This window comes from Benincasa hispida, chromosome 12, assembly GCF_009727055.1.
Source record: "Benincasa hispida cultivar B227 chromosome 12, ASM972705v1, whole genome shotgun sequence".
Taxonomy (NCBI): Eukaryota; Viridiplantae; Streptophyta; class Magnoliopsida; order Cucurbitales; family Cucurbitaceae; genus Benincasa; species Benincasa hispida.
This window is the reverse complement of record NC_052360.1, coordinates 57209926-57236045: the sequence shown is the minus strand read 5'-3', so window position 1 is coordinate 57236045 and position 26120 is coordinate 57209926. Positions and strand designations below refer to the sequence as shown.

Sequence of the window (26120 nt, the reverse complement as noted above, 5' to 3'; positions counted from 1 at the left end):
GCATTTCTAGAGGATACCTCAACATAGTGCATTTGGCTAAGGACGGGCAAAGGACATATGCGAGCACAACACACCCCTCAACTCAATACAGTTGAGTTAGGTAAACGCAAAGCATTCCTGATTGGTTTGATATGCGTCCATTGCCACCTTGCATATTTGTTGTTAGATGTTTTTGTTATTAATTTTATTAGATCGTTTTCATCAACGCAAGTGTTGTGGTTTGCGGCAATAGATTTTCCTTTATTACTCAATCATTTACCATTTAAAGCACAACGCATTGATTACAAAAAAGGCAAAGAATTAAAGACGAGACAGAATTAAATGCAGAGAAGTGAATGAGGAAATAAATTCATAAAGTCAAAATTGAATTAAATGAAGAATTGAAGACGGAATTCATAATTTAAAGAGACAGAAATTCAATAAAGCATTAAACATAGTATTGAGATATGGACCGAAAATTGCGTTGTCCTGGGTGATCGCAATCCACATCTCCATAGGCAGTTAGGCTTGCCTGATCAATGTCTTAAGGACATTGCTCCTTCCCTGTAGATCCCGGGGCTTCTGAATTGCTGGGCAATGTTCCCGGTGTTCGAATTCTTAGCTCAGAGGCTAGCTGGCCCACTTGGATCTCCATATTCCTTATAGAAGACGCTTGTGCTTGCATCACTGCATCATTTTTATCCATATCCTGCTTTAGCAGCGTCTCTAACGAGCCTCCCCAGGTGTTAGACGATGATGGTTGCTGGTTATATGGTCTTGATTGCCCTTGATTGTGGTGAAAAGGGGGATTTCCTATACTGCCACCTTGATGGTTCACCGGCCCCCCTAGGTTGGGATTGCCTCCCCAACTGAAGTTAGGATGGCTCCTCCAGCCCGGATTATAGGTGTTGCTGAAGGGGTTGTTCTGGATAGAACACACTTGCTCAAGGCTCAATGGACACACGTCAGCTCCGTGAGCCCCTCCACAATTGACGCAACTGATTGCGGCCACTTGAGCTGGTGCCGCGGATTGCACTGATTGTGGGGCAATGGCTCCTTGGTTAATTGCCATTGATTGGAGGATGGAGGTCACCGTGGCCATTTGTGCGGCCAACGTGGTCATTGTCTTCACAAGGACAATGGTTGTTTAGGTTTTCCTTTTATCGGTGCCTCGGCCTCCATAACCATTGCCGATCCAGTCATCCATATTCCGTGAGATGCGGTCGAAGATGACTTTGACCTCCGTGTATGTCTTATCCATAAAACCTTTTGCCACGAAGGCATCAGCAACATCCTGTGTTGCTCTGTTCAGACCATTGTAAAATGTTTCCATCAAGACATAATTGGGAATCCCGATATGCGGAAAATTTTTCACCAGTCTCCTGAATCGCACCCAGGCGGTGCTTAGGGTCTCATTCTCCTTCTGTTCAAAGTTCAACACATCCTTTCGTCGCTTTGCGTTGACGGCAGGTGGGAAGAACTTCTTCATGAAACACTCCACCAATTGCTCCCATGAAGTGATCTCATTTAGCTCCAGTGAGTAAGCCCACCTCTTAGCCTCGTCCCTCAAGGTGTAAGGGAACAGATACAATCTTATATTTTATGGGGTCACGCCAGGTAAGGAAAAATTGCCGCACATCTCGACAAATTTGGTCAGATGGGCATGTGGGTCTTCACCTTGTAGACCCCCGAACTGCCCGACATTTTGAATCATCTGCAACATGACCGGCTTAATCTCAAAACACGCGTTCTCCTCCATAGTCGGCGTCAAAATTCCAGGCGAAAAATCATACAAATTGGGTGTCGCATAATTACGCATCGGGATGTTGCGATCAACCGCCAGGAAGACAGGATCCTGAGCCGGTCGAACAGCCCCTTGGTTCACAGCCGGTACTGCATTATCATTATTGTCCGCCTTCTTTCGCCTAATTCTGTTATGACATACCCTTGCGCGGAAAGTTTACTCGATCTCAGGGTTAGCTACGAATTCCAGTTCAACACCAGGACTCATAAACCGTTATGTTGCTCTCCATGTTGAACAGCTAGTACAATGAGATCTGTCCTGAAAAATATCAAAAACACACTCAAATAATAAACTGTTAACCAATTCCCCGACAACAGCGCCATAAACTTGTCGACCATTTTATATATGCTAACACTGAGATGTATGATTGATGATGTTCTATGCTTGAAATGATGCGATACTACCATTAGATATGCGTTAATTATGGATGTTCACGTAGTATGCCATGCGTTGTCACAAGTTTCCTTACGATGGAACCAAGTGTAATTCCACCGCAAGTTTCTCGGTGTGATCCGAGGTCAAACACGGGGACTGATTTAGGTTATTGCGGTATGTTCATGATATATGCGACCAGGTTTTCAATCTTTAAAAGTTTGGTTTGTACAGGTATATAAATTGCAATAAAGTAGAATAAAGCAGTAAAGGTGCGATAATAAAATAAAAATACAATAAACCTAAGCTAGATGATACAAGATACATGCTTCATGTTACAAGATGCTGGGATCAAGCTGGCTGTGAAAGTTATGCAAAGAACGTGGAATGCAGCGGCAAGTCTTATGAACAGAATAGAAAGTCAAAGACAAAGAATATAACAACGCAAGTTCTCAATTGCATTGAAGCTACAAATGTTCTTCCGCTCTTCTCTTGATGTACATCTTTCAGTGATCGGCCGCGCTCCCACATGTCTGTGGTGAAACAAAGACTAACGTAATGAATGCAAGGTTGCTTCTATGTTTGGAAGTACTGCTTGCTTTAGTTAACGCATTCTTCTGACCTTCTCTCGATAGGTTGGAATGGCATCTTCACTTCTGCTCTCACAGGTGAAGATGTCGCCTAGCATGCCTTAGTTAAACGCATTTTATATCTTTAACGCAGATTAAGTACTTGGTTAATTCATATTGCTTATCAGGGAATTAAGAAGACATCATGAAGAAAGTGATTGACGGGTGAACGGAAATAGACAGAAAATGGTAAATGAAAGCTATTGAAACATTTAATATCTCTATTAAGTGTTTGATACATGGTGTGAATGCAGAGGTAAAGAAAAGTGAAATACAACGATGAAAGAGATAGAACAGATACAAACAAGTGTCAATGTCTTGGTACTGATTCGATGGAGATCTGCTTGCCGGATATGATGGATTTAATGGTAGGAAGAGCTTCCCTCTCAGGCTTGCTCCATTGGTAGCAAGGATCTTTGCATAGAGCTTTCAATTGGGTGTTTGGAAGATTAGATCTGAGATTCACTTCTCGGCCTTATCTCGTCTTCTTCCCGGATTTATTCACTTAAGCACTCAGCTCAGCCTTTTCTCTCAATAATTTTGCAGCACTTACCCCGTATCAAGTAGCCTTTTTTTTTCTCTGAAATCTATGGGGTATTTATAGGTGCAGATCTTTGACTCCAGCCTTGTGGTCCCCACTGATTGTTATGGAAATTCCGAAGATGGAGGGATATTTTTCCTTCTGTTATGCAATCAGACCGTCAATTCTGCACAACCGTTAGTTGTACGCGGTCTCGATCCTCTGCTTTTGCATTGCTCAGCTGCATCTTTTGATCATGGGTTCGCATGCAGTGTTGTTTTTATTACCGCATGTGATTGCAACACAACTCTGGATCGACTGTCGCATTGCGCCGTCATTGCGATAATCATCTCTTCATTGTTGATTGACGGGCGCAATGTGATAGAGATGCATTGATCAGTTTCTCGTGAGCCTTGAGCGCAAGCGGCGACTTGGTCTCCTGCAAACAGAGTAAAATTCGGCTTGTCTTCCATCTTTATGGTGTTAGTGGGTGTAATTACAAACATTTATAATTATTGTAATAGTAGGCTAATTTTCATACAATAGGTGCATATTTACTAACTTTTGGCCGCAATATCTAGATAAGGTGGTATAAATAACTTGTATTTCTACAAGTTATCACACATACAATATTTATTTAATTATAACATACATCACATGCATAAATAATTAAATGCATACTGATATGGTTTTAGTTTTAGCATAAACAAGCAAACAAAAGCCTAAGAAATACAAAACAGCTCCAAACAGCTTCTGAACCGCTCAAACCGCTCCAAACTGAACCCAAACAACTTGAATCGGATATGAACCACCTGAATTGGACCACCCTTTTGAAAATGAACCGGGTCAAGTTTGAAGAAAACGGGTCAATCCTCGATGGTCCTTGATCAGTCAACGGGTCAAACTCGTAAAACCGATTCAAAAACCTTGCTCAAACTCAATCTCTCGCTCCTAGCTCGAAATTCCAATAGAATCTCGCTCGAACTAGAAATTTCGCTCAAACTTGATTCAAAATCTCGCTAAAAAATTCCATCAGAATCTCGCTCGAAACGAAATCTCGCCTGAAACTTTGAAATCCTGCTACTTGTACATGGTATCTCACTGGAATTGTGAAGATCTCGCTTGGAAACATCTCGCTCTCGCTCAAATGCTTGAAATCTTGCTCTTGGTCTCGCTTGAAATCTTTAATGAGATTTGAGTAGAAGCTGAAGAACTGGTTCCTTCTGCTCGACCTTTTTCACTTCTTTTTTCAATTACAACTTAATTTCAACTCTAATAACTCCAAATAAATTACAGACTCTTGAGCACACATATAAACTCATCAAACAACAATTAATTACAAATTTAATCAAGAAACTAAGAGAAATTAGATGCCAAAACTCAGAAAACCATATTAGTGCACTATTTTCATATAACTCATGAAAAACCCCCTATTACACCAAAATTAAACCAAATTGAATACTTAAATGATGCTCTGATACCATAGGAGTATATCAGCATGCAGCGGAAGCAACAAGAATCATAAGCATTCTAATTCATTAATTTTGGTTATAAATAAAACATGCTTATACAATAATAAGAGGGTTTTAAGTCATACCTTTGTATAACCTCTTGAAACTCAAATTCAGTGGTAAATCTTCTCCAATTCTTCTTGCAAACCACCTCAAGATCTTCCTTACAATTCTCTTACGGCTTTAGATTGAGTTGTGATACTCAAAATAATTTTGAATGAAGGGAATTTGGAGAAGAACGTCACTAATGTAACTTGAAGAACCCTTCTTCAACCTTATAAGTTTTCAACAAAACTTCAGCAAGTTCTAATAGTTTGCATGCCCGATTTCCACTTCCATTTTCTCTATTTATTACAGGATATTCATGCATAGAAGAAGGCTGCATGAGATGCAACTCATGCTTAGTGAATTGAAGCAAGAGCAATTGGGAAATTGAGTGAGCTAGTTGGTTAGGTGAGTGGAGAAATCCAACATTTTTCATTTTTGTGTTTTTCTATTTTCTAACTTCAAATTGATTTCCAAAATCAACTTAATTTCAAAAATGAAATTATTATTAATTTTACAAAATTAATTTCATAGATTATTTTTAATAATAAATAATTAATTAAACAATTTAATTAATTCTAATTAATTTAATATCAAATATTAAATTAATTTTACACAAATTCCACCTTCATGAATTTAATATTTAAATCAATTTAAATATTATTTAATTCTCCAATTCTGTTTAATTTCAATTTGAACGTTTCAAATTAACTTATCACGCTACTCTAAAGTCAATCCATTTACGAGCTAGTAAGGGGACCTCACGGACCTACAGATCATGGGCTCCAACGATCCAAGATTAATTAGCTAAACTTTTTAAACTGAATTAGTACTCATTCGTTAACTAATGAGTCACTCTATTAAATCTCATAGTTGCACTCCCCCCACTGTAAATATATTATGTCCACATGATTCAACCATAATTAGTAAGTCGACCTTTCACAGGTTGTTCGTAATAACAGTTGGGTCAAATATCTGTTTTACCCTCGAGATCACATCTTGTTCCTTAAGTTTCTACTGATCCTACAATTAGTTTGTGATCTAGTCACTAAACCAGGACCCTCTCAGCCCAGTGAGAGGGTGGGGCCCCTTGTTCAAGACCTGGATTCAGTAATTAAGAGAACAATCTTTCTCTTATCCCTAAATCAGGTAGGCATAAATATCGTCTTGTACCCCATGTTCTCAGTTATCTATCCGGTCTTACTCCTGAAATGGGAGGCTTATTGAGTCAGTGCTATTGAGTCAACTCTCATATATGCAAATTTAAGGATAATCCTAAATAAACAGGAGTTCATAGTTAGCTCAGGATTAAGATCGAGTTACCTAGGTCATCTAAGTGAAATAGTCAGTCTTATATAGTAAACAACGGTATAAAGTAAGGGTGACTTATTTCTTGGTCCGATCTTATGCAAACTCATTGCATAGGACGCCCCCACTCCTCATGTCAATACATGAACGAATCTGGATCACTTCGTTTGATGTATCTTTACAACTCTTTGTAACAACTATAGAGTGTGCCGCATCTAATAGTATTACCAAAATAAGGTACCCAATCTTAATCATGTACTATAAATCATTTTAGCTATTTACTCGAACTTGATCCATCTCTATGTCTCTACATAAAGTTCAAGTATTCATATAATAGCTATAGATTTTAGTTTATTGGTTTTAGACTTTTACATATGCAATTTGTAGAATCAATAATAAGTTTATTGATTATAGAATATGTTTATCTTTTACAAACTGCGAGTTTTAGGACATAAAACCCAACATCGAATTGACTACGATTCCATACTCGTCTCTCTCTCCTCCTCATTTTCATATTCTTCTATCCACACGCTTTCTCCTTCTTCCATCTCCACACCTTCTCTAAAACCTTAATTAATGTTATGATACCATAAATGCTCATTCAATCTTCATCTTTCCCCCTGATATCGTGTCATTTCTGTATTTGAAACCCTAATATATGGAATCACAATGCAAACGGAGCCTCAAATTTCTCCCCTACCGCTCCAACGACTAAGAATTATATCTATTGCCGCCATCAAATGCTTGGTAGGAGGGGCCTTCTAATGATTGGAAGCTTGGTATGAGAGGGCTCATTCTTGAAAGGTAAGTTGCTTATCTTTAAGATCGATGATGATCATGATGGTCTTATTTTTGCATTTATGCGATTTCAATCCTAGATTTCATTAGTTTTGATTTGGTTCTGGTTGGTTTGTTTCGTATTTTTTTGATTCGGTGTTGGTTTAAATATTTTTGATCAGTTGTACTTTGGTATTTGTTTGCATGCTAAAAATCTGTTTTATTTGGTTTTCATTTGAATGCTTGAATTTGTAGCTCTCTAGTTCTAGTTTTTTTTTTCCCAAGTCTTTTCTTATTTGGTACTACTTTTGTTTTCTCAAATATGTTCTTTATGGGTTATGTTTTGCATGCTTTAAATATGTTTCTATTCCATATTCATTTGAATGTTTTTGATATGTTATTATTTGGTTTTGATTTGCGTGTTTTGACCTGTTCTTCTTCGGTAATGCTTTCATTGTTTTGGATCCAATCTTCTTTTGTAATGCTTTGATTGTTTCGGATTTGCTCTTATTGGGTTCTACTTTGCATGTTTTGTAACTATTTTTATTTGGTTTTCTTTTGATTTTTTTGCATATGTTATTATTTGATCATGCTTTGTTTCAGGTATATTCCATTGTTTGTAATTTATCGTGATTTTTTCACACTTGGATTGACGCATTTGGTTCGATTTGTAATCTTAACACTACAAGAATTATGGGCTTTAATGTCAGTTTAAAACCGACATTGAAGCCCATAATCCATGTGCGTTTTTCAATTATTGTTCGTTTTTTTTTTAAATTCCATTGTTGAATCCTTTTTTGCTTTATTTAATTTGGATAAAGAAATTTTATCCAAATTAAATGAAACTTGGACTAAGAAATTCAATTAATACATTCCCAAACACTACAAATTCATATCATTATATATGAGAAAAACAAATCCCAAACTGCAGAAACCATAAATTCATATTTGAGGTGAACATCAACACTATAAATGAATATGCCCTTCACAGTCTGTATTTTTTGTTATTTCTAGAACGAGAGGTAACCCAAATTAAGGGGACAAAAAAGGTGTTAATCAATACACTAGACATTCTAATGAAATTTCTGCACAATTTTTCTGTCACCAATACTTCAACAAAATTGGTTGCTGATGAAGTAATCTCACTGCACGAGAGTCCTCGTGAACTTAGAAAAACCTTGAACTTTGGAAGTTTTATTTTAATAATTGCAAGAAATGGTAATGAGAATATGCCGCTTCACTGTGCTCTAGTATAGCATCCGACAAAGAAAATCACTGCTTATAAAGTAGGTGAAATTGGGGGCTTCATTGGAAGAAAGAGACCAATGTGGTGAGAGAAAGACCACTTTTCCAATGACAATTAAAGTAGGTGAAACCAACTCTGCTGCTTTGATTTCATATGCAAGATCCTTCAGTTGTGCAAAAACCTTCACAAATGTCATAGATTCAAGCAAGATCTGCTATACACAGTAGACACTACCAAGATGAAATGAAAAGACTTAAGTGAAGCATACCCTGTCTTTTGATATATAAACGTCTAGCAGTAGATGTTCACTAAAAGTTTACCTAAACACATACAAGAAAATAGACATATGAAGGATCTTCTAGTTTAAAGTTGAGTATATGATTGGAACCCTACCCAACCTCGGACAAAAGTTGAAGGCAGCAGAGAATCGTGCTTATAGTCCTTTGTTGGGGTGTTGTCCTTCGTTTCACGGCAGCGACTAGGGTATCAGGGGGTAGACCATGATGCATCAACTTAAGGGCTAGAGATGGAAGAGTGGATAGACCCTTTTTATTACAAAGAGTTTGTAATTTTCCTTTCTCCAGCCTTCTACTGCTTCTGATCATATAAGAAGTAGAAGATTATAACAACTAACAAGAAATATCATGCACGAGATTAAAAGTTTTCAACCTTGAAAAATCTACACAAATTTCAGCAAGATAACAGATGATTGATGCAGCATAAATTGCACATATGCGTTACTCTAAAACTTCAGCAAAGGAATATACCAACCATTGAATATTGTAGCAATGAATATGTAAATGGGGTATAGAATATTCAACATATTTTTAATGTATATGAAGGTAGAGGCATGCTTGGACATATCGGTAACTAATGACTAAATTTGTGATACCAACAGGGTTATTAATGTAAATAAGAAGCTAACCCCATTCAAAACATTGCCATCCCCTTCTTGTTTTTCTCATTGTTACCGTTGCTTTTTTTTTCTTTTCAAATGATTATTATTGTTATCGTTATTGTTATAAGTTTCTAATATAGGTATTGTTATTTTATATTTCTAGATAGCATATAGATGGGTGTCATTCAATATGGCTTGTAAGTTAAATTTAATCAACTGGTAACTGGTAACAGGAGAACGATATCAGTGAAAAAAGCACAGGAAAAAAAAAAAAAAAACAGAACCACCATTTTCTATTCAACAAAGGATGTCTAAGAAGTTCCACTACCATAAACCACTCAATAAAAGTCATAAATAACTAAGTTCTGACTACCATAACTGCAGAATAATCATAGCAATCCAACACTGAATCTAATCCAAAATTTTAGAACAAATAGACTTTTAAGATAAGCGTCTTATAAATATTACCTTGTACTTGTTATTAATATTGTTATGAAGTCCCTTTTGTGTTAGATGTACCTTCTCCACTTGTCAACCTTCTTAAAACATGTTCAATGCAATCTTCCTATTTTCCTTTCAAATCCTTAAAAATCAAAATTTAGCCTTACACATCAAACTTGAACCTAACAAAATGGAAAACTTCACTCAAAGTCATTTCATTATTGCTCAAATGAGTTAGCTCCCAAATTCTAATTCGACTAGTTTCCAAAAGAACCTTACTCTGAAATAGTTTCGTATCCACTGGTAAAGGCTAAGAAGAGACTATTTTGAAAAAAAAAAAAAATCGCCTTGTCAAGAGAGAAGAAAAAAAAATAAGAAAACAAGTAACCTATCTTCTATATGATTCAATCACCACAATATTGCTCCTTTCTCTTGTATATCCTGTTTAAGTGAAAAAAAGTGTAACAACAGTTAGTAACCTATCTACTATAGAGATAATTCTGATCATAAACAGAATCGATCCTCATAGATTTAGCTAGTTTATCTAGTTTTAGTTTAATGCTCAAAGCATAAGAATATTATATTTTTCACAAAGGGACTTGAGTGAACAACAAAGTACCTTCTTGAGTTGGTTTTAGTTACTCAGTTCTTTCTCAACACCAGAAGAATAGCAATTGTAAGCATAACAAAGTACTTTCTTGAATTGAGACGTATGCATCCCGTGTGTTGCAGCACACCAACTCTCTTATGATTGTGTTCCATGCTTGATTATGACATCCCGTTCTTCCTCAAGTATATTGAAAAGTGTTGAAACAGTAACTATTTAAAGTGAAACTGACATTTTATCTAACTTTTATCTTTCAACAAAATTGTAAACATCCTATATATAAAAGATCTAAAAGAGAGAGATAAAAAGAGAGAAATCAATGAGTTAGAAGAATTTATCTATAATATTTTTCCCTTTCTACTTCTCAAGAAATCTCAGCTCTTCTTGTGGACGTAGGCACCTCTTGCCAAACCATGCTAAAATCTTGTTGTCTATTTCTTAACCTTTACCTTGTATGCATAAATCTGCATTATAAGTCTTTTGATCTTAAAAAAAAAAAAAAAAAATCGCCATTATTGCTAAGCATTGAGAGATCTCAACTTTTCTCTTTCTTCTTTGTACAAAATAATTTCATTTTTCCTTTGCATTCAAACACAAGATAGAATCACCAGCAAACAAATCAATTATGATCTCAACATCTTCTTTTCATTTAATAGGAAACTATGCACAATATTAATAATACTATAAAATATAAAGAGGGTGATAAAGCATCAATCTGAAAGAGGCCAAGGGAACTACTGAAAAGATGGAAGCCTAAAAAATAGTTTTTTAAAAAAGTGAGTGGTGTTTGTATTTATGGTTTCTATGGAGCTACATTAATTTCTCCCATTAAAAGAAAAAATTATCCCATGTAAAAATGTTATGGAAAGAGAACTTCCAAGAGATGATTGTAACTGCAGTCTCGAAAAAAAACACTAGCAAAGAATTGTAACAAAAAAAAATGTTGTGAGGTATGCTAGATTAGGCCCAGGAACATGAATCAAAATAGTATTCATAACATGAAACGAGCAATAGAAGCAAGATTAGAATAATAGAGTATTCTTCAACCTTAGACTTTAAATTGGGATAACCTGTTTGACGTCTTGACGTGTTAAAAACCTATTTGTGAAATCAATAAAAAAGAAAACATAAAGAGTACGAAGCAAATAAACGACCTTTAAGCCTAAGCCATGCGTGCATCGTCTCGTGAGCCAGGATAGATCCCGTCAATAACCTGAAATGAAGAAGTTACTTCACGATCATTTTGAAGAACGTAATACACGTCAAAATGTGTACTTGGATACTTTGACAAGGAAACCATACCTAGGGAAGCCATATAAAACGAGAATAGCAGTAACTTCACATTGACGGATTAATCTATAAGGCTATGTAAACATGTCGATTATATGGTAGCCTGCGCCAATCCTCGACCTCTTTGAGATCTGCAGATTTTGTTGAGAATATAATAACATACCACTAGTGTCTCTTGGCTGCATCAATTAAAAAGTTAGTTCTGAGTCCAATTACAACCAACTGATGTGTGAAAAGTAATGATCAAACAGCTGTTTCACATCGAGTTCAAACCAAGATGACGAGAGCCATTTTCTAAAGATATCGTTTCTTCCTAATATGCACATGTGATTGGTAGAAAGAGAGGAGGTAAACACAATGAGACAACAAATAATTTTGAAAAGTACCTCCATTCTTTCACAGCTACAACATCTCAAAGTTCCATCTTTTTCAATTCAATAGTTGTTGGAGGGTTGTCATTGCCATTTGAGTACACAAAGACTCGCTGTCGCATGACATCGTCCGAACCAGCCTAGCACAGATTCAAACATAGCTAAACTAAAATAAACATGATCGGAAGAGTGCAAAAAGATCGTCTAACAACATTTAATAAAAGCCAAAAACAAGAATGAAGAGAAAATAACATTTAAAATTTTGAAAGTTAATCATTTGTACCGATATGTAGTATTTTATATGAAATTCAACTTTCTATATACATTCAAGTCCAAAGCTACAAAATCATTTATATCAGGGAATGAGAGTACCTGCAAGGAAAATATATCAAGAGTGTTTTTCCCATCACTCAACATTGCTACAACAAGGAAGACAATCTTCGCAATTTTGAAATGAAATAATTCCATTGCATATGAAATACAGGCACCACCAAAATCATGCCCAACTAGGATAACCTGCATAAGTTAAGAAGATAAAAGAAATTAAGCTTCGAGGGAGTCAAGTGCAAAATACAATAACTTAATTAAAAAAAAAAATAGACAATCGAAATAGAAAAACCTATCCCAATAACATTTTTGTTAAATCACCACTAAACTCGAGTGTTCGTCCAAAAATTAGGCTCAAATAAATTTAACACTCTCTGTGAATTTTCAACACCCACGAGCATGCATATGTATGAATACTAATGCCTATAGAACATAAATCTATATATGTACATACATTCTTGAATGTGTATGTGTGTGTATATATATATAGAAAATTGGGTTAAAAGGATGGAAACCTTTTCGTCAACAGGAAGCTTTTCAAGAACATCCGTGAGCGGCTGCACATATTGCGAGAGATCTGTGATGCTGTTTGGATCAAATGAATGAATTCTTGAACCAGTTAAGTCTATTGTTGTGGCTCTATAGCCTGCTTCTTCAAGAAGAGCAATAGTTTTATACCAACACCAAACATCAAAACCACCTCCATGGATAAGAACAAAGTGATTTGTTTCCAAGTCATCTAGCTTTATGTCCTGTCAATTTGAAGCTTATTAGAACCATAAATGCTTTTGGCAGGAAACTCAAAAAATAACCTTTTGGAACAATATGTGAAAAAGACAAACAATCAACAAAACTCTATTGATAATTTGAACAATCCAATTAGTTTGTTTAGAAACTTGACATAGAAGTTCATCTATACAAGCACCATTGTTTCTTATGTCCTTTATATTAGTGCACTCATTTTAATTCTAAATTGAAATCGTAAGAATTAGACACATACAAATATATATTTAATTCATCTGTATAATTTGAAAGAAGAAAATGAAACAGTTAGTAAACAAAAATCAAGACTATCATTCTTTCCCCATCTGTTAGCCAAAATTAAATTTCAATTATTCTCCTTGTAGTTTAAATAAGTCTAAATTTAACATATAGTTATAACGAAGTTGTTCATTAAATACATGATGGGAAAACAATAATTCACTTCATCGTACTTTGAACAATTAGAATATTTAAAAGCTCTCATTAGGGTCCAATCGATTAAACTTCCCACTAAAATTGGTCTAAAACAGACTAGAAAACAATCTAGTTCCCATATAGACAAAATTGAAATTCCCCAAACACAATGCACAATTCACAATCCACAATACAAAAATTTCAATCAACGCTCATCCGTCAACAATCAAACATCGAAACCTCGATCATCCATATCAATCACGGTCACACAATCACAACTCAATGAACCTGATTAACAAGCTGTTGAGGTTGAAGGAGAGGGTCAGTGAGGGAGCGAGCTCCAGAACTCGAACTCCGCGACAAGGCCTTCCGATTCTTCTTACCGGAGGTCAGCTATCGGAGCGAAGTAGAGCGATCAAATGACACAGGACAATCAAGTGGGCGTTTTTGGAAAAGTGTCGCTGCTGCCTCCAAAGCCTGCTCTGAAGTCAACGAGTGTTCAGTCTTCTCTCTTCGTGAAGAATGCATTCGAGACCATCAGTTGCTGGAAATGGACAAGGAGAGGGGGTTGGGAAAGGTGTTGGCTGGATGCTTGGGCGGGTTGGAGGGAGGAGTGAAGCGGAAAATGAAAAAAAAAAGGTAAAAAAAAGAAAATTGTTTTTTTTTTAAAGCAGATCTTTAATGTTGGTTTTAAACCGACATTAAAGATCCGTTTTTTTATAAAAAAAAAATAGAATCGACATTATACACCCGATTTCACTTTTTCCAACTGACATTAAAGCCCAAAATTCTTGTAGTGCAACATAAAAAATTCCCACTGTTTTCAGACCGATGATGAATATATTCTTTTTGGTTGTCCATTTTTTATCTGTGTTCCTATTTTATCATGCATTGCTTGTCTGCTTTTCAATACATTTTCTTCAGCATGCTCTATTCTATTAAAAATCTGTATTCCATTACTCACCTGTTTCTTTGTTAAACTTGTGTATGTTTTTTTTTTTTTTTTTTTTTTTTCCTTTGAATAAGTTTTGTGATGGATTTATCCTTTGATCCGATTTCACATTTAAGACCTCATTATGCTCAATTTGAAAATTTGTCACGTTCATTCAATTTTTTTAGTATATTTGTTGTTATGAACAAATCAAAATTTCATATGTGAGGTTTATTGTTTTGTTTCCAACTTATGCTTATGGCGTAATATACATTTTTAGAAATATTTTTTGGACATTACATTTAGGTTATTCGTGAATTTATACTCTCTATATAATTGTGATGATGTCTAAATGCTTTGTTTATTAATAAAAAAGTACGACATTATTAGTTGACTTTTTAGTAAACAAAAAAATAGCATTACTTGAATTTTTTTCTACTTATTTGTATAAATCTTTGTTATACATCTTTTAAATGTAGGATCATTAAAATGGTAATAATGAATGGAGAGTTTAATACAAAACAAAAAGGTAGTTAAACAATCATTTTTAATTTCTCTCTCATTTAAACAGATATATATATTTTTGGAAATATAAAACAATAATTTAATTTATATATGTATTTTTAAAAATTAAAAAGTTTATTTGCAAAAAAATATTAAAAAAAATAGCAAATTTAAAAAATCAGTAAGTTTGCAAGTTCAATACAAAAAACTAGCAAGTTTATTTGAAAGAAAATTACTAATTACTTAAAAAAGAAAAAAGAAAAAAGAAAGAAAGGAAAGCGAAGAAACTTTGCAAACTTATCAATAAAAAAAAAGAAATTTTATTAGTAGTAAGTTTATTTTTAAAAAATAACAATATCAATAAAAAAAGAAATTTTAGAAAAAAGAGTAATTCAAACTTAGGTAGCTTGTTGTATTTTAAAATCCATGAAATTAGGATATATTAATAGTTCATTGTAGAAAAAAAAGTATTAAATAAATCAATAACAAAAATCAAATCAAATCCAATTTCAATCTTGCGATCTAAATACAATTACAGTAAACTCAAATCTGATTCCCAATAATCATGAGCTCCCCAAATAATCGAGTTTTTGTGATCATTTGACCAACAAACAACTTTTGTATATCTTTTGAGACGGAAAGAACCGAACCAAGCCGGCCGGATTATTTCGGGATTTCCAAAATTGCGTCGAGAAAGAGAGAGAAGAGGACGACACATCGACGAATTTGATCGAGACGATCTGTCGTCTTATCAACGTTCGAAGGATTAGGAGAAATCCCACAATATCGCCGGAAAACGAATTCCCGCCATATCCCGAAGAAACTCCGACGGCACCGAACAGACAAAACTCCCAAAGAGAGAGCACAGTTTCTTCTTCATCGACTCGTCCTCCATGAACTTTCCGTACAGTTCTTTTCGAACAGTCGCCTATTCTCTTCCGTCCCCCGTTCATATTCCCAAAGCCCTAGTGCCCCCAATTTTTACCTCGATTTCAGCCCTAAATTCCGGCAAAGTTGGACCGTCTGTTTACTGGAAAATCATCCTTAAGCCAGTGGGAAACAGAAGTTTTCGAGTTAGAGCTTCTAAGAATGATGATGCTGGAACTGAGAAATGGCTAAAATGGTTACCCAATGGAGCTTTAGCTGCCGACAAAATGTTGCGATTGATTGCCGGTGCAACCGCCAGCCCCATCAGCCAGTTCATTTCTTCGCCAGTCACATTTCTTCATTCTGTAGACCCGCGAATTAAATTGGTAAATTAGAAATTTTCTGGACATTTCTTGTTCTGATTCTCTCTTTAAGCAGCACGTTATTGTGAAAATGGTGCTTAGTTTTTTCCTACAATCTTGTTATTATTTGATTTAAGTAATTTATGGTTTCTCGATGCAAAAATCTTGGATGTTTGTTGGCTGCAGAGCTTCACAAGCTCGGTCACTTGACTAATCGTGTTCTTTGTAACGAAGTTTGTCCCATATTTTATTCATCCACGATCTGCAAATTCTTCCACTGTGGCTTTGTTGGTTTTCCAACAACTGTTTTTATGATTTCCAGTTGACTGCTTATTTTTGTTTGACAGGTATGGCTGTTGGCTCTTGTTGTTTTACCAGCTAGATCAAACATCACTATTCGTTTTGGACTGGTGATTTTCTTGGCTTTTCTATCCATATGGATTCTTCCAACCGAGTTATGGAAGGTACACTTTGCTCAAAAGCCAAATATTATCCCTATTTTTCTTTCAATCAATGGATCCTTAGGACCTTGGTAATGCCTATGGTTAACATTTCTATCCCACTGGATTGAACAATGTGATAATTGTGGAGGGATTCTCTAACATTTTAGGACCAACTGGGAAGAGTGTCTATACTCTCAGGAATTTTGTTCGTCATGTTGGGACTGGGTGCGGACGGTGTGCCACCCCTCATCCAATCAAGAACTCCTCCACCTGGAATGATAGGATTGCCTGAGCTCCCTTCATCTTTGGGAGGTTACTCATATTTAATTGCAAAGCTAGGCCCTTTAACTTTTACGAGGAAAGGCTTGTCAATAGCAAGTACATCAGCATGTTTAACATTTGTTGTAAGTTGAATCTTATTTTTTATCAGCTGCATGTTATTTTCTTTTCCCTATACACATTATTTGAAAGGGGTATTGAGATGAGGAAAAGAGGAGTAAACAAGGTTGAATTAATTGGCTTATAGTTGCCTGAAGAGATCTCAACTCTTGGTTTGATATTTCTCGAAGGTCTTCCAAAGTGCAAGTCTCTGCCTCACAACCACAGCCCCTGAACAACTTGCATTTGCGATACGTTGGTTTATGCTTCCTTTGGGGTATTTTGGTGTTCCAGTTGCTGAAATCACACTTACGCTTTTACTTTCTTTGAGATTCGTCAGTCTTGTGTTTGATGAGGTAAACTATTAATAAATTACTGGAAAAGTAGTTCTGATGATTGATAAATCTTTAATAGTATTGTTAGTGGCATTGTTATTGCAATGTTTTTGCCATTTACAAAAGGAATCATGTGTTGCCAGGTTCGAAATGTTGCATTAGGGGTTGTATCCCGCAGGATAAACTGGCAAATGTTGACCACAATGGAGACGGTTGATGGTAAGCATCCAGAGACATTGCCAACATGTATACATCCAAACTTCTTAACTGAACACTTGTGTTGCTCGGGGAAACTCTTGTCATGGTTTGTAGACTTAGAAATGATTAATGTACACTTCATCAATCAGCACGTCACTTCAATTCTACACTGAATTCTATTTCTATCAATCATGTAGATTCTCCTGATGAACTTCTAGTTCCGGGGGATCATTTCCCCCCCCCCTCAAATTTAACGTGTTTTTCATGATTTGAAGCACTTCAGTATAGAAAGTATTGCGCACTAGTTCAATATATTCAATGTTATTTTTCATGCTAATATGTTGCACATTTCATCCCAAAGTATTTTTGTTTAAATTTTTGTATCATTGATGATTATTTTGGTTGTCTTGGTTGACCCTGCAGTTTTCTTTACTTATCTCCGTCGCATCTTTAAAAATATTTTTACCCATGCAGAGCAGATTTCTCAGGTAACCTATTCACTGCCTATTACTGAGCATTTCTTCAATTACTGAATGCTTTATCTGTTCTTTATCTGTGTTTTAAAGTGGTAAATATTTCTAATCATTAATTTTATTTTAGGACCTCTTTACATATTGACTATCAAGATACCCCAGGGTTCTTAGTAAGGTCTTGGTTCATACCCCAGGCTAAAAACTTAATAGAGTCTTTATTGTCTTTTGGAGCTAGCTTTGGAGTGGTCAAAGGCTCTGTGAATTAGTAGAGTGAGCCATGATCATAATGCAAGAAGTGGAACTCCCACTCCCCTCCCTCGGCCACTGAAAGAAAAAAGTAGAGATTGACTATCAAGATCACCTAGAGTAAAAATTAAATTTTGATTATGCAAATAAGGTAAGGTTGCAAAATGGACGAGAACATATAGAAAATGAATGCATTTTTATGACTTTTTAGCTCTCATTTTTCTGTTTATTTTATGGTCGTACTTCCAGATATTGGTATTCTTTCATTTATGAGTTGATCGGTCGCTTAAAGTTGTATTTTTTTGGAAAATCCATATCGATTACCTGAGTGTAGAGATGCCTTGGGATACTGTGCTGAAAATCTTAATAATAGACCTTTATTTGTGGCACATGTTGTTTCGACGTAATAAACTCATAGCTACCCCTATGGGTATCTTTCCACTACGCCTTTCAAATGATGTTTTATACATTTTTGTTTTGTTGCTTTATGTCCGTTTATGTCGATCAAAATTTGACACAATGTCTTACGCACGCTGCAGGCAATGATCGTAAGAGGTTTCCGAGGAGATAGCAGCAATCACAAGCTATATTTCTTATCAAACTCATCAAGCAGAATGGCAAATATTCTCTCCTTGTTATGCTTGTTTGGTGTCATCAGTGCTTCTTTTTTCTTCGACAACGTCATCATTTGATACCAGCTTCCACTTTTTGCTATCTTCTCGCCCTGCTAAAGCTGTTGTAAGTGAATTTCTCTCTTAATTAGACTTGTATAATTGTTTTTTTCCCTCTGATATCCATGAGTGTTTAGACTAGTTTATGTGTGCCTTGACTAATCTCACGGGACAATCTGCCTGATCCCACAACATTTGGATGTTAAGGAAACTTGTAGGATATTAAATCTTAAATAAGTGGCCAGTTGGCCAGTTGGCCACCATGGATTGTACCCATGACTTCTTAGTCCATTATCAAAGGGATGTTCCCTTATTTACCCCTAGGCCAACCCATGGATGGTTTAGACTCGTATAATTGTTCCTTGAAAGCCTTTTGTTTGAAACAATCTATAACTTTTGAATATGGCATTGACAAGGGATTGAGGACCTAGAGGTCCCAAGTTTGAATGAACCTAATACCAAAAATTCTTGATGTTCTCAGGCCTGGGCTTGGGGTGGGTGCGGATGCCTTTGGGTTTAGGGGAGCAAAGTATCAACTCCTGGTTATTAAAAAATAATAATATGAAAAATGTGAGAATGAAGATTTAAACGTTGGACCTTGAGCGAAAGTGTAGTATTTAATGATTATATCTTAACAGCTGACCTACATTCATGTTAGTGACTCTATCTGTATGTTACTTGCAATAACCTTTAGGGGGTGTTTGACCCACTGATTTCATAAGTAGTCGGTGTTAAATAACTCAGCTCCATCAACTTCAATAATATTCATTATTGAAGTTCGCACGTTTATCGAGAAACTTCACTATCTTTTATTTCTCTTTTTGCACATTTATCGAGGAATTCCAGCTAAATAATTCTGCATCCTAGATGTAGACGTCTTAATTCAGACTTCAATACTCAACTCAGCACCCAAACACTCTGTTAGGATACCTCCTAACAAAAGAACTCAATAACACAGATAAACAAATAGACTAAAAGATAGAATTATATTGCAATGTCCATGAAGAAATTACAATGTACCATAGCTATATGACTTAGGCTTCTCATCTTCAAACGTTTAAGTTAATATAATTGTGAGCAAAACATCTCTATGCTAATGGAAGTTTGAGATCGTAACTGATTTCTGGTTGCTTGTTGGTTTAACAGGGGGAAATAAATACCTGTTTCTTCAAACCTAGAGATTCATATTGCTCGTCCCATGGCTTTTTCTTAGATGGGACGTGAAAAGTTCATTGGGTGGATTCAAATTGTACAAGATTGAGAGAGAGTTCAGAAGGGTATGTTCCTCTGCTCCTTTGATTGTATACTTCGGAAGTGAAGATCTTTATGGATTCGGTAGGACAAGGGAGGGGAATCTCTCTCTTTATTGTAGGAAACTAATGTATTCAAAATCTGTTTGTTTTATTCTAGTGGGAAATAACTACTTCATGACAAATTATTTAATGAGGCCCCGCTGTTTCAAAATAATAATTAAAAAAATAAAAACAAAAATTTGAAACCACCTTATATTCAAGGTATTTCACTCTCATAAATCTAGCTGTCAAGTGAGCTAGGTAATTGACATGATAATTCTCCATAGAAGTCGAAGATTTGATCCTTCATCCCTATATTTGTTGGAAAAAAAATCTATAATGTCGCAATCTTATTAAATTATTAGATAAACAACACTTTGGATTTGGATTCTTTTAAAAAATTGTTTCCTAATATTTAGAAATTTCTTTTACATTTTTAAGATGTCTTTTTTGAAATCTTAGGGGATGTTTGATTCACAAACATGAGTTAGTTGAGTTGAGTTGAGTTGGTATAATATACCAACTTAATGTTTGGCCAATCAACTTCAAATATTAGTGGAGTTGTATATTTTACAAACTCACCTCAACTTACTCCAACCCTCCATTCTTTCTATGTTTTCAATGACTCCACCCATCGGCTACTGTCAGCAACTATCGTTGTCATACTCTAGGAACCAACTCTGGGCTCGATCGCAACCACTTCAGATACAACTCCGAGCTTCGACAACCACATTTGATAACAACTCCGGTGACTAACTTCAACGACTACCTCCCCGCGACCAACTTCGAAGACCAATTTCGAGTTCCGGCAACCATCTCCGGTGATAACTTTGGCGACCCAACTCTGACGACCACATTTATGTGATCTAACTCTGATAACGAATTTCAGACTCCGACAACCACCTTCGTCTACATACTCCAACAAAAATCATTTTCGATGACCACCTTCGAGCGAGCAACTCCAATGACCAACTCTGGCTTCGACAACCATCTCCAACAACAAACTTCGGCAACCAACTCCAATGCCATGTCCATGCGACTAACTTTGGCTTCGACAACCACCTTCAACTACAAATTTCGACAAAAATCATTTTCGATCATCAACTTCGACAACCACTTTCGCGCGACCAAATTCAGGCTTCGAAAATCACCTCCAACGATAAACTTCGACGATCTCCTTCAATACCACATTCATGCGACCAACTTTAGACTCCGATAACCACCTCTGATTACAAACTCTAGCGTAAATCATCTTCGATAATCAACTTCAACTACTTCCGATTATTATAAGACTGATGATTGTTAAAGTATATTGTAGGATTATTAATTATATAAATAATAGTATTTTGTCTATATTAAGTGCACTATTTATACATAGAAATTTGTAGAATATATATTTTTTAATTGAATTTCACATATCAAATGAGTGTTAAGAATATTTGGAAAAATATGTAACATATAACAAAAAAAAAAATCTATAAAATAGAGTTTTTTCCCGAAACATTTTCTTGCAAAAATTAATGAAAAATGGAGATATCCTCCAAACTTAAAGGAATTGAAAATGAAATTGTTAGAAATGTGGTGATATTCTATTGGCTACTAAGATGATGAGGGAGATTCAATTAAAAAACAAAAATCATGATAGAGTAAAGTGCAACAAGAAGAACAAGAAGAAAAAGATGATAAAATTTATGGAGAAAAATTAAAAACAAAAAATTTTGATTTCTCATTTTATTTAATCATATTTCTACGAGAAATGTAATAGGTTAATTGTTGTTGAAAGAAAGAAAGAAAGAAAGAAAAGCTTAAAAAAATAAAAGAAAAAAATTGTAATTTATATTTTATTCATTATTAAATAAAAAAAATTCAAGACAAAAATAGTAATCATAAAAAGTAGATTATTTAGGTCCTATTGGATAACTATTTTGTTTTTTGTTTTTGTTTGTGAAAATTAAGCCTATAGACACTATTCTCACCTCCGAATTTCTTCATTTGTTATCTACTTTTCACCAATTGTTTAAAAAGTTTAGCCCAAATTTGAAAACAAAAAAAGTAGCTTTAAAAAATTTAGTTTTGTTTTTGGAATTTGGCTAAGAATTCAACCATTGTACTCAAGAAAGAAAGAAACATGGATTAAATAGATTTAATTTTAAAAAATAAAAACAAAAATCAAATGGTTACCAAACATGGCCTTAGAATTCAAAAAAACTGCATAGACATTTAAACTCAACTATGCATCCCAAACACATATCCTATCTCAAGTCAATCCCCTAGACAACTCCTAAACATCCTTAGTTTAATTTTTAAACAAACTATATGTTCTTTAAAAGTAGTTTTCTACTTTTATTTGTAGGAGATAAAATAGCAAAATTTAATCATTTTAAACTTTTATCAGTTTCTATCACTCATAGAAACGATAGTCTTCAGTAAGCTTTTATCAATGATATATTCTATCAATTTCTATCACTAATAGATATTGATAGAAGCCGTATTTTTTTATTATTTCTATAAATCGTTTGACATTTTTTTAATTTGGGAAAATTTCTCGATTTTTTTATTTTTTTAATGAATCATAATATAAATATGAAAGAGAAACGATTAAGTGCACTTTTAGTTCCCATTGTTGCTATAGCCTATAAGTAACCAAGACAAAGTCATCCGGCGAAGTTTTCAATGGTTTTGAAAATTCAACGGTGGATCCGAAAAGCATAGACCTTTCTCAGTTTCGTGAAAGTTTCATCTTAGCTCTAATTCATCAAAATTTTTAGGGGGCGTTTGGCGTGCGATAAAAGCAAAAAGTTGGATTGAATTGATTATTATTATTTGAAGAGTTAAATTATCTGTGTTTAGAGTGTTAAGTTGAGTTGTTAATTATTGTTTGATGCATTTGGTAAAGACCATTGGTTTTATTTTTCCTTTGCTATTGTCAATTAATTTTCAACTATATATCAAAAAACATGGTTTCATATTGCAATTAAAATGAACATTTTCTTTTTACTGACAATCCTTTTTTAACTTTCAATTACTTTTTATATATATATATATATATATATATTAATCTTGCTAACTTAACATTATTATAAAAAAAATCAACATGTTCTACACATAAACGTTGAAGCACTCAATAACTTAACAATTTATGTTTATATAATATTGCATCATCTATGTAAAAGTGAAATTGTACATAGAAATATTTACCCTTCATTTCATAATGATGTTGAGAATGTGATAATATAGTAAAGTTACATTCTTTTGAACATCACAAAAATTATATTGTATGGCCAAACATGTGTCTGTTTTAAAAAACAAATTCACAAAAGATACATTTTTGGGTTGAAATATTAGGTTGTCAATCTAAATACAGTTTCCTTGCCTCTTCCAGTACAACAAGGAAGAGGTCTGCCTTTTGTATGTCAATGTCAATGATATCAATTAGGTCGCATCTATCATCCTCAATCAACCCCTTAATACTACATATGGCGTCAACTACCTCCTTCTAACATCCAAATTTTAGTTCGTACTTCTCCGTTTGTCATGCAACGAGTCTGCCCAATCTTATGCTGGTTGTTGTTCTATCCTTCGATTATGGTTTTTTAAAGGCTTATAGGTATTAATAAATTCAAGTATACTAACATTATGGGTTTCATTTATGAGTTTTTAATAAATTGTTGACCCAATCAAAACTCCTAACATTATACCATAATCTATCCTCTTTTAAAATTATGTGCAATCAAATTTATATTTCAAAGTTTTACACATTATATTATGTGCAATCATTATACCATGGTCTATCTTGTTTTCAAAATATAAATTTATATTATGTGCCATCATTGTACCATAGTCTCTCTTCTTTTCAATGTCCAATTTTGATGGAAAAACAGGAAAAAAAAAGGGCAAGGAAAGGACACGTGGTTTGTTTTTGAAGTGACAAGAGGAAATCTGGAAAAAAGTAGGGAAGACAGAGACAAACCTGAACAAATATCAGAAGGGAAAAAAAGAACAGAGATTAAACAAAATAAAAATGGGAAAAAATAACAAAGAATTGGTTGCAATAACATAACAAAAACGGAAAAAATTATAAGAGACGAAGAATAAACACATATGACGATCGAAAGAGGTAGCACACACGAAGAAGAAGATATCAATGAGAGAAAAAAATAATAGGGTAAATATAATACAAGTGGAAAAAAGCTACCCTAGAGACAAGGAAAAAAAACGCAATAGAAGTGAAGACAAAAAATATTAGGGACGAAGAGGGAAAACATATAACAACCGAAAAAAGTAGCAGACACGAAGAAAAACCGTAAATCCTAGTCATAAAATGGAAACCAACAAATCCGAATGGAAAAAAACCTCACACAACAGATCTGCCTTGTGAACCGTCTCCATGAAATCGAGTCTGTATCATTGAAAAAAAAAATAGAAAAAATAACAAGCAAGGATAGATCGAGATGAAAATGTACAAATCCAAACCTAGAAACCAAATATTCCAAAAGATTTTAGATTTAAACAAAAAGATGCAGTAGAACAACAAAAATAAGTAGATCTACTAAGAAATCGCTCATATCTACTAGATGTACAAAAAAATAGCCAAACAAAGAAAACTGAAGAAGAGACACAGGGTTTAACAAGAAAATGCAAATATAGAATGAAGTTTGAGGAGAATACAATCCATATGAGGTAGAGGGAGAAAGAATAAACGAGATGAAGGAAGATGAATCGAATGACGAAAGAAGATAGGAGATGAGAAGAGAGAGAGAAACGAGTGAGTAAAGGGGAGAGTAATGAAAACACGTCATAATAATCGGGGAGTTGAGGATGGTAAAACGGTGGGTTACCAAAAACCCACCATTTAGTACTTATTGGTAATCCAAACAGTAGTTGGGTAATTTAAACACACCCAACCCAACTTCGGGTTGGGTTACCAAACACCCCCTTAGGATTTTTTTTTTTTAAAAAAATAAAATTCTTGAAAATTTAGATAACCAGAATTATCGAATACCGAAGATATGTGATTATCATAGTCATGTTTGCTTTTTATGAAAGACATAAATATAAAAGAAAAGTGTGCGAACGAGGATGAGCGTTGAGGATGAGATTATTTTAATTCTTACCAAACAAATGATCCTTAAAAATTTTAATTTATTTTTCTTATGGGAGGTCAATTCAACAATGAGGATTTAAGTCTCTTATTTTTAAGGATATTACGATGTTTTTTTACAATTGAATTTGTTGACGCTCGAATCTTGCACGCATTTGACGTCATTATGGGCCCCTCGTGGGGCTTGACCTCAGGCCACTCTCTTGGCCTGGTCTCACCTTTTGAGTTGACCTACATGAAAGATCCTTGCATGGATGTGGTGCCAGGCCTATCATACCTTGATACATAAGTTAGTATCGTAAGTGTATAATTCAACTAAGCACAAAAGTAAGGTCAGGTCTCTCCTTTGGAGATTACTTCTTCTTTTTCCCAATGTCGTCAAGTTAGGCTATTTATAATGTTTTTCCTTTGATCCAACGATGTTAAGGTAGTTTACGACACTCGAGATTACATGGCATCAGAGACAACTTGGTTATTTTCTTATTGGTATATATTTACTAAAAATGTCCACGGGGTGTGGCGGGGCCGGGGATGCTATTCCCCATCCCCGTGAAATTCTCCACAGGGATCGAGTTCCCTATGTGGAATTTTTCCCCATTACTTTTTTTTTAATAAAAAAACCAATTAATTTAAATTACTAATACAAGCAAATTTTAATTAAATAATTAACTTTATCTAAATTGTTTATTGTGATTAATTTTACATGACAATTTGAATTTTAAGATCAATTACTCAAATTTAAGCCTAAAAAGCTAATTAATTTTTTTAATAGAAATAAATAAATATAAATCAAATTATTCACGTATATAATCTAAATTTAAATATTTAGTTTAACATATTCATTATTTTTTCCAATAAATAATCAAATTTGAAATTTAAATGTAATATTTATATAATAATAGTAACAACATAACATTAGATAACTATACTAAATAAATATGTAGAAACTAATCGGGGCGAGAACGGGGAACGGGGAACAGGGAACGGGGTGGGGGCGGGGGCGAGGACGGAGACGGAG

The 26120-nt window shown here is 34.6% G+C and overlaps 1 protein-coding gene and 1 pseudogene across 2 annotated transcripts; one reads left to right on the top strand and one right to left on the bottom strand.

Moving 5' to 3' along the window:
• Nucleotides 1–523: 523 nt before the first annotated feature.
• On the bottom strand, nt 524–13898 carry LOC120067573 (annotated as a pseudogene).
• Nucleotides 13899–15358: 1460 nt separating this feature from the next.
• LOC120068593 (protein ABCI12, chloroplastic) lies at nt 15359–20210 on the top strand. Of its 2 annotated transcripts, none has more exons than XM_039020411.1 (8): nt 15359–15989; nt 16313–16429; nt 16576–16812; nt 16978–17142; nt 17265–17367; nt 17743–17807; nt 18578–18776; nt 19856–20210. In XM_039020411.1, exons 1-7 carry the CDS (start codon nt 15630–15632, stop codon nt 18728–18730), a joined length of 1200 nt encoding a protein of 399 aa, XP_038876339.1. In that variant the 5' UTR covers nt 15359–15629; the 3' UTR covers nt 18731–18776; nt 19856–20210. The 2 variants fall into 2 exon arrangements, with proteins under 2 accessions (XP_038876339.1, XP_038876340.1); XM_039020412.1 differs by having other exon boundaries at nt 15364–15989; nt 17265–17340.
• The last annotated feature ends 5910 nt before the right edge of the window (nt 20211–26120 follow it).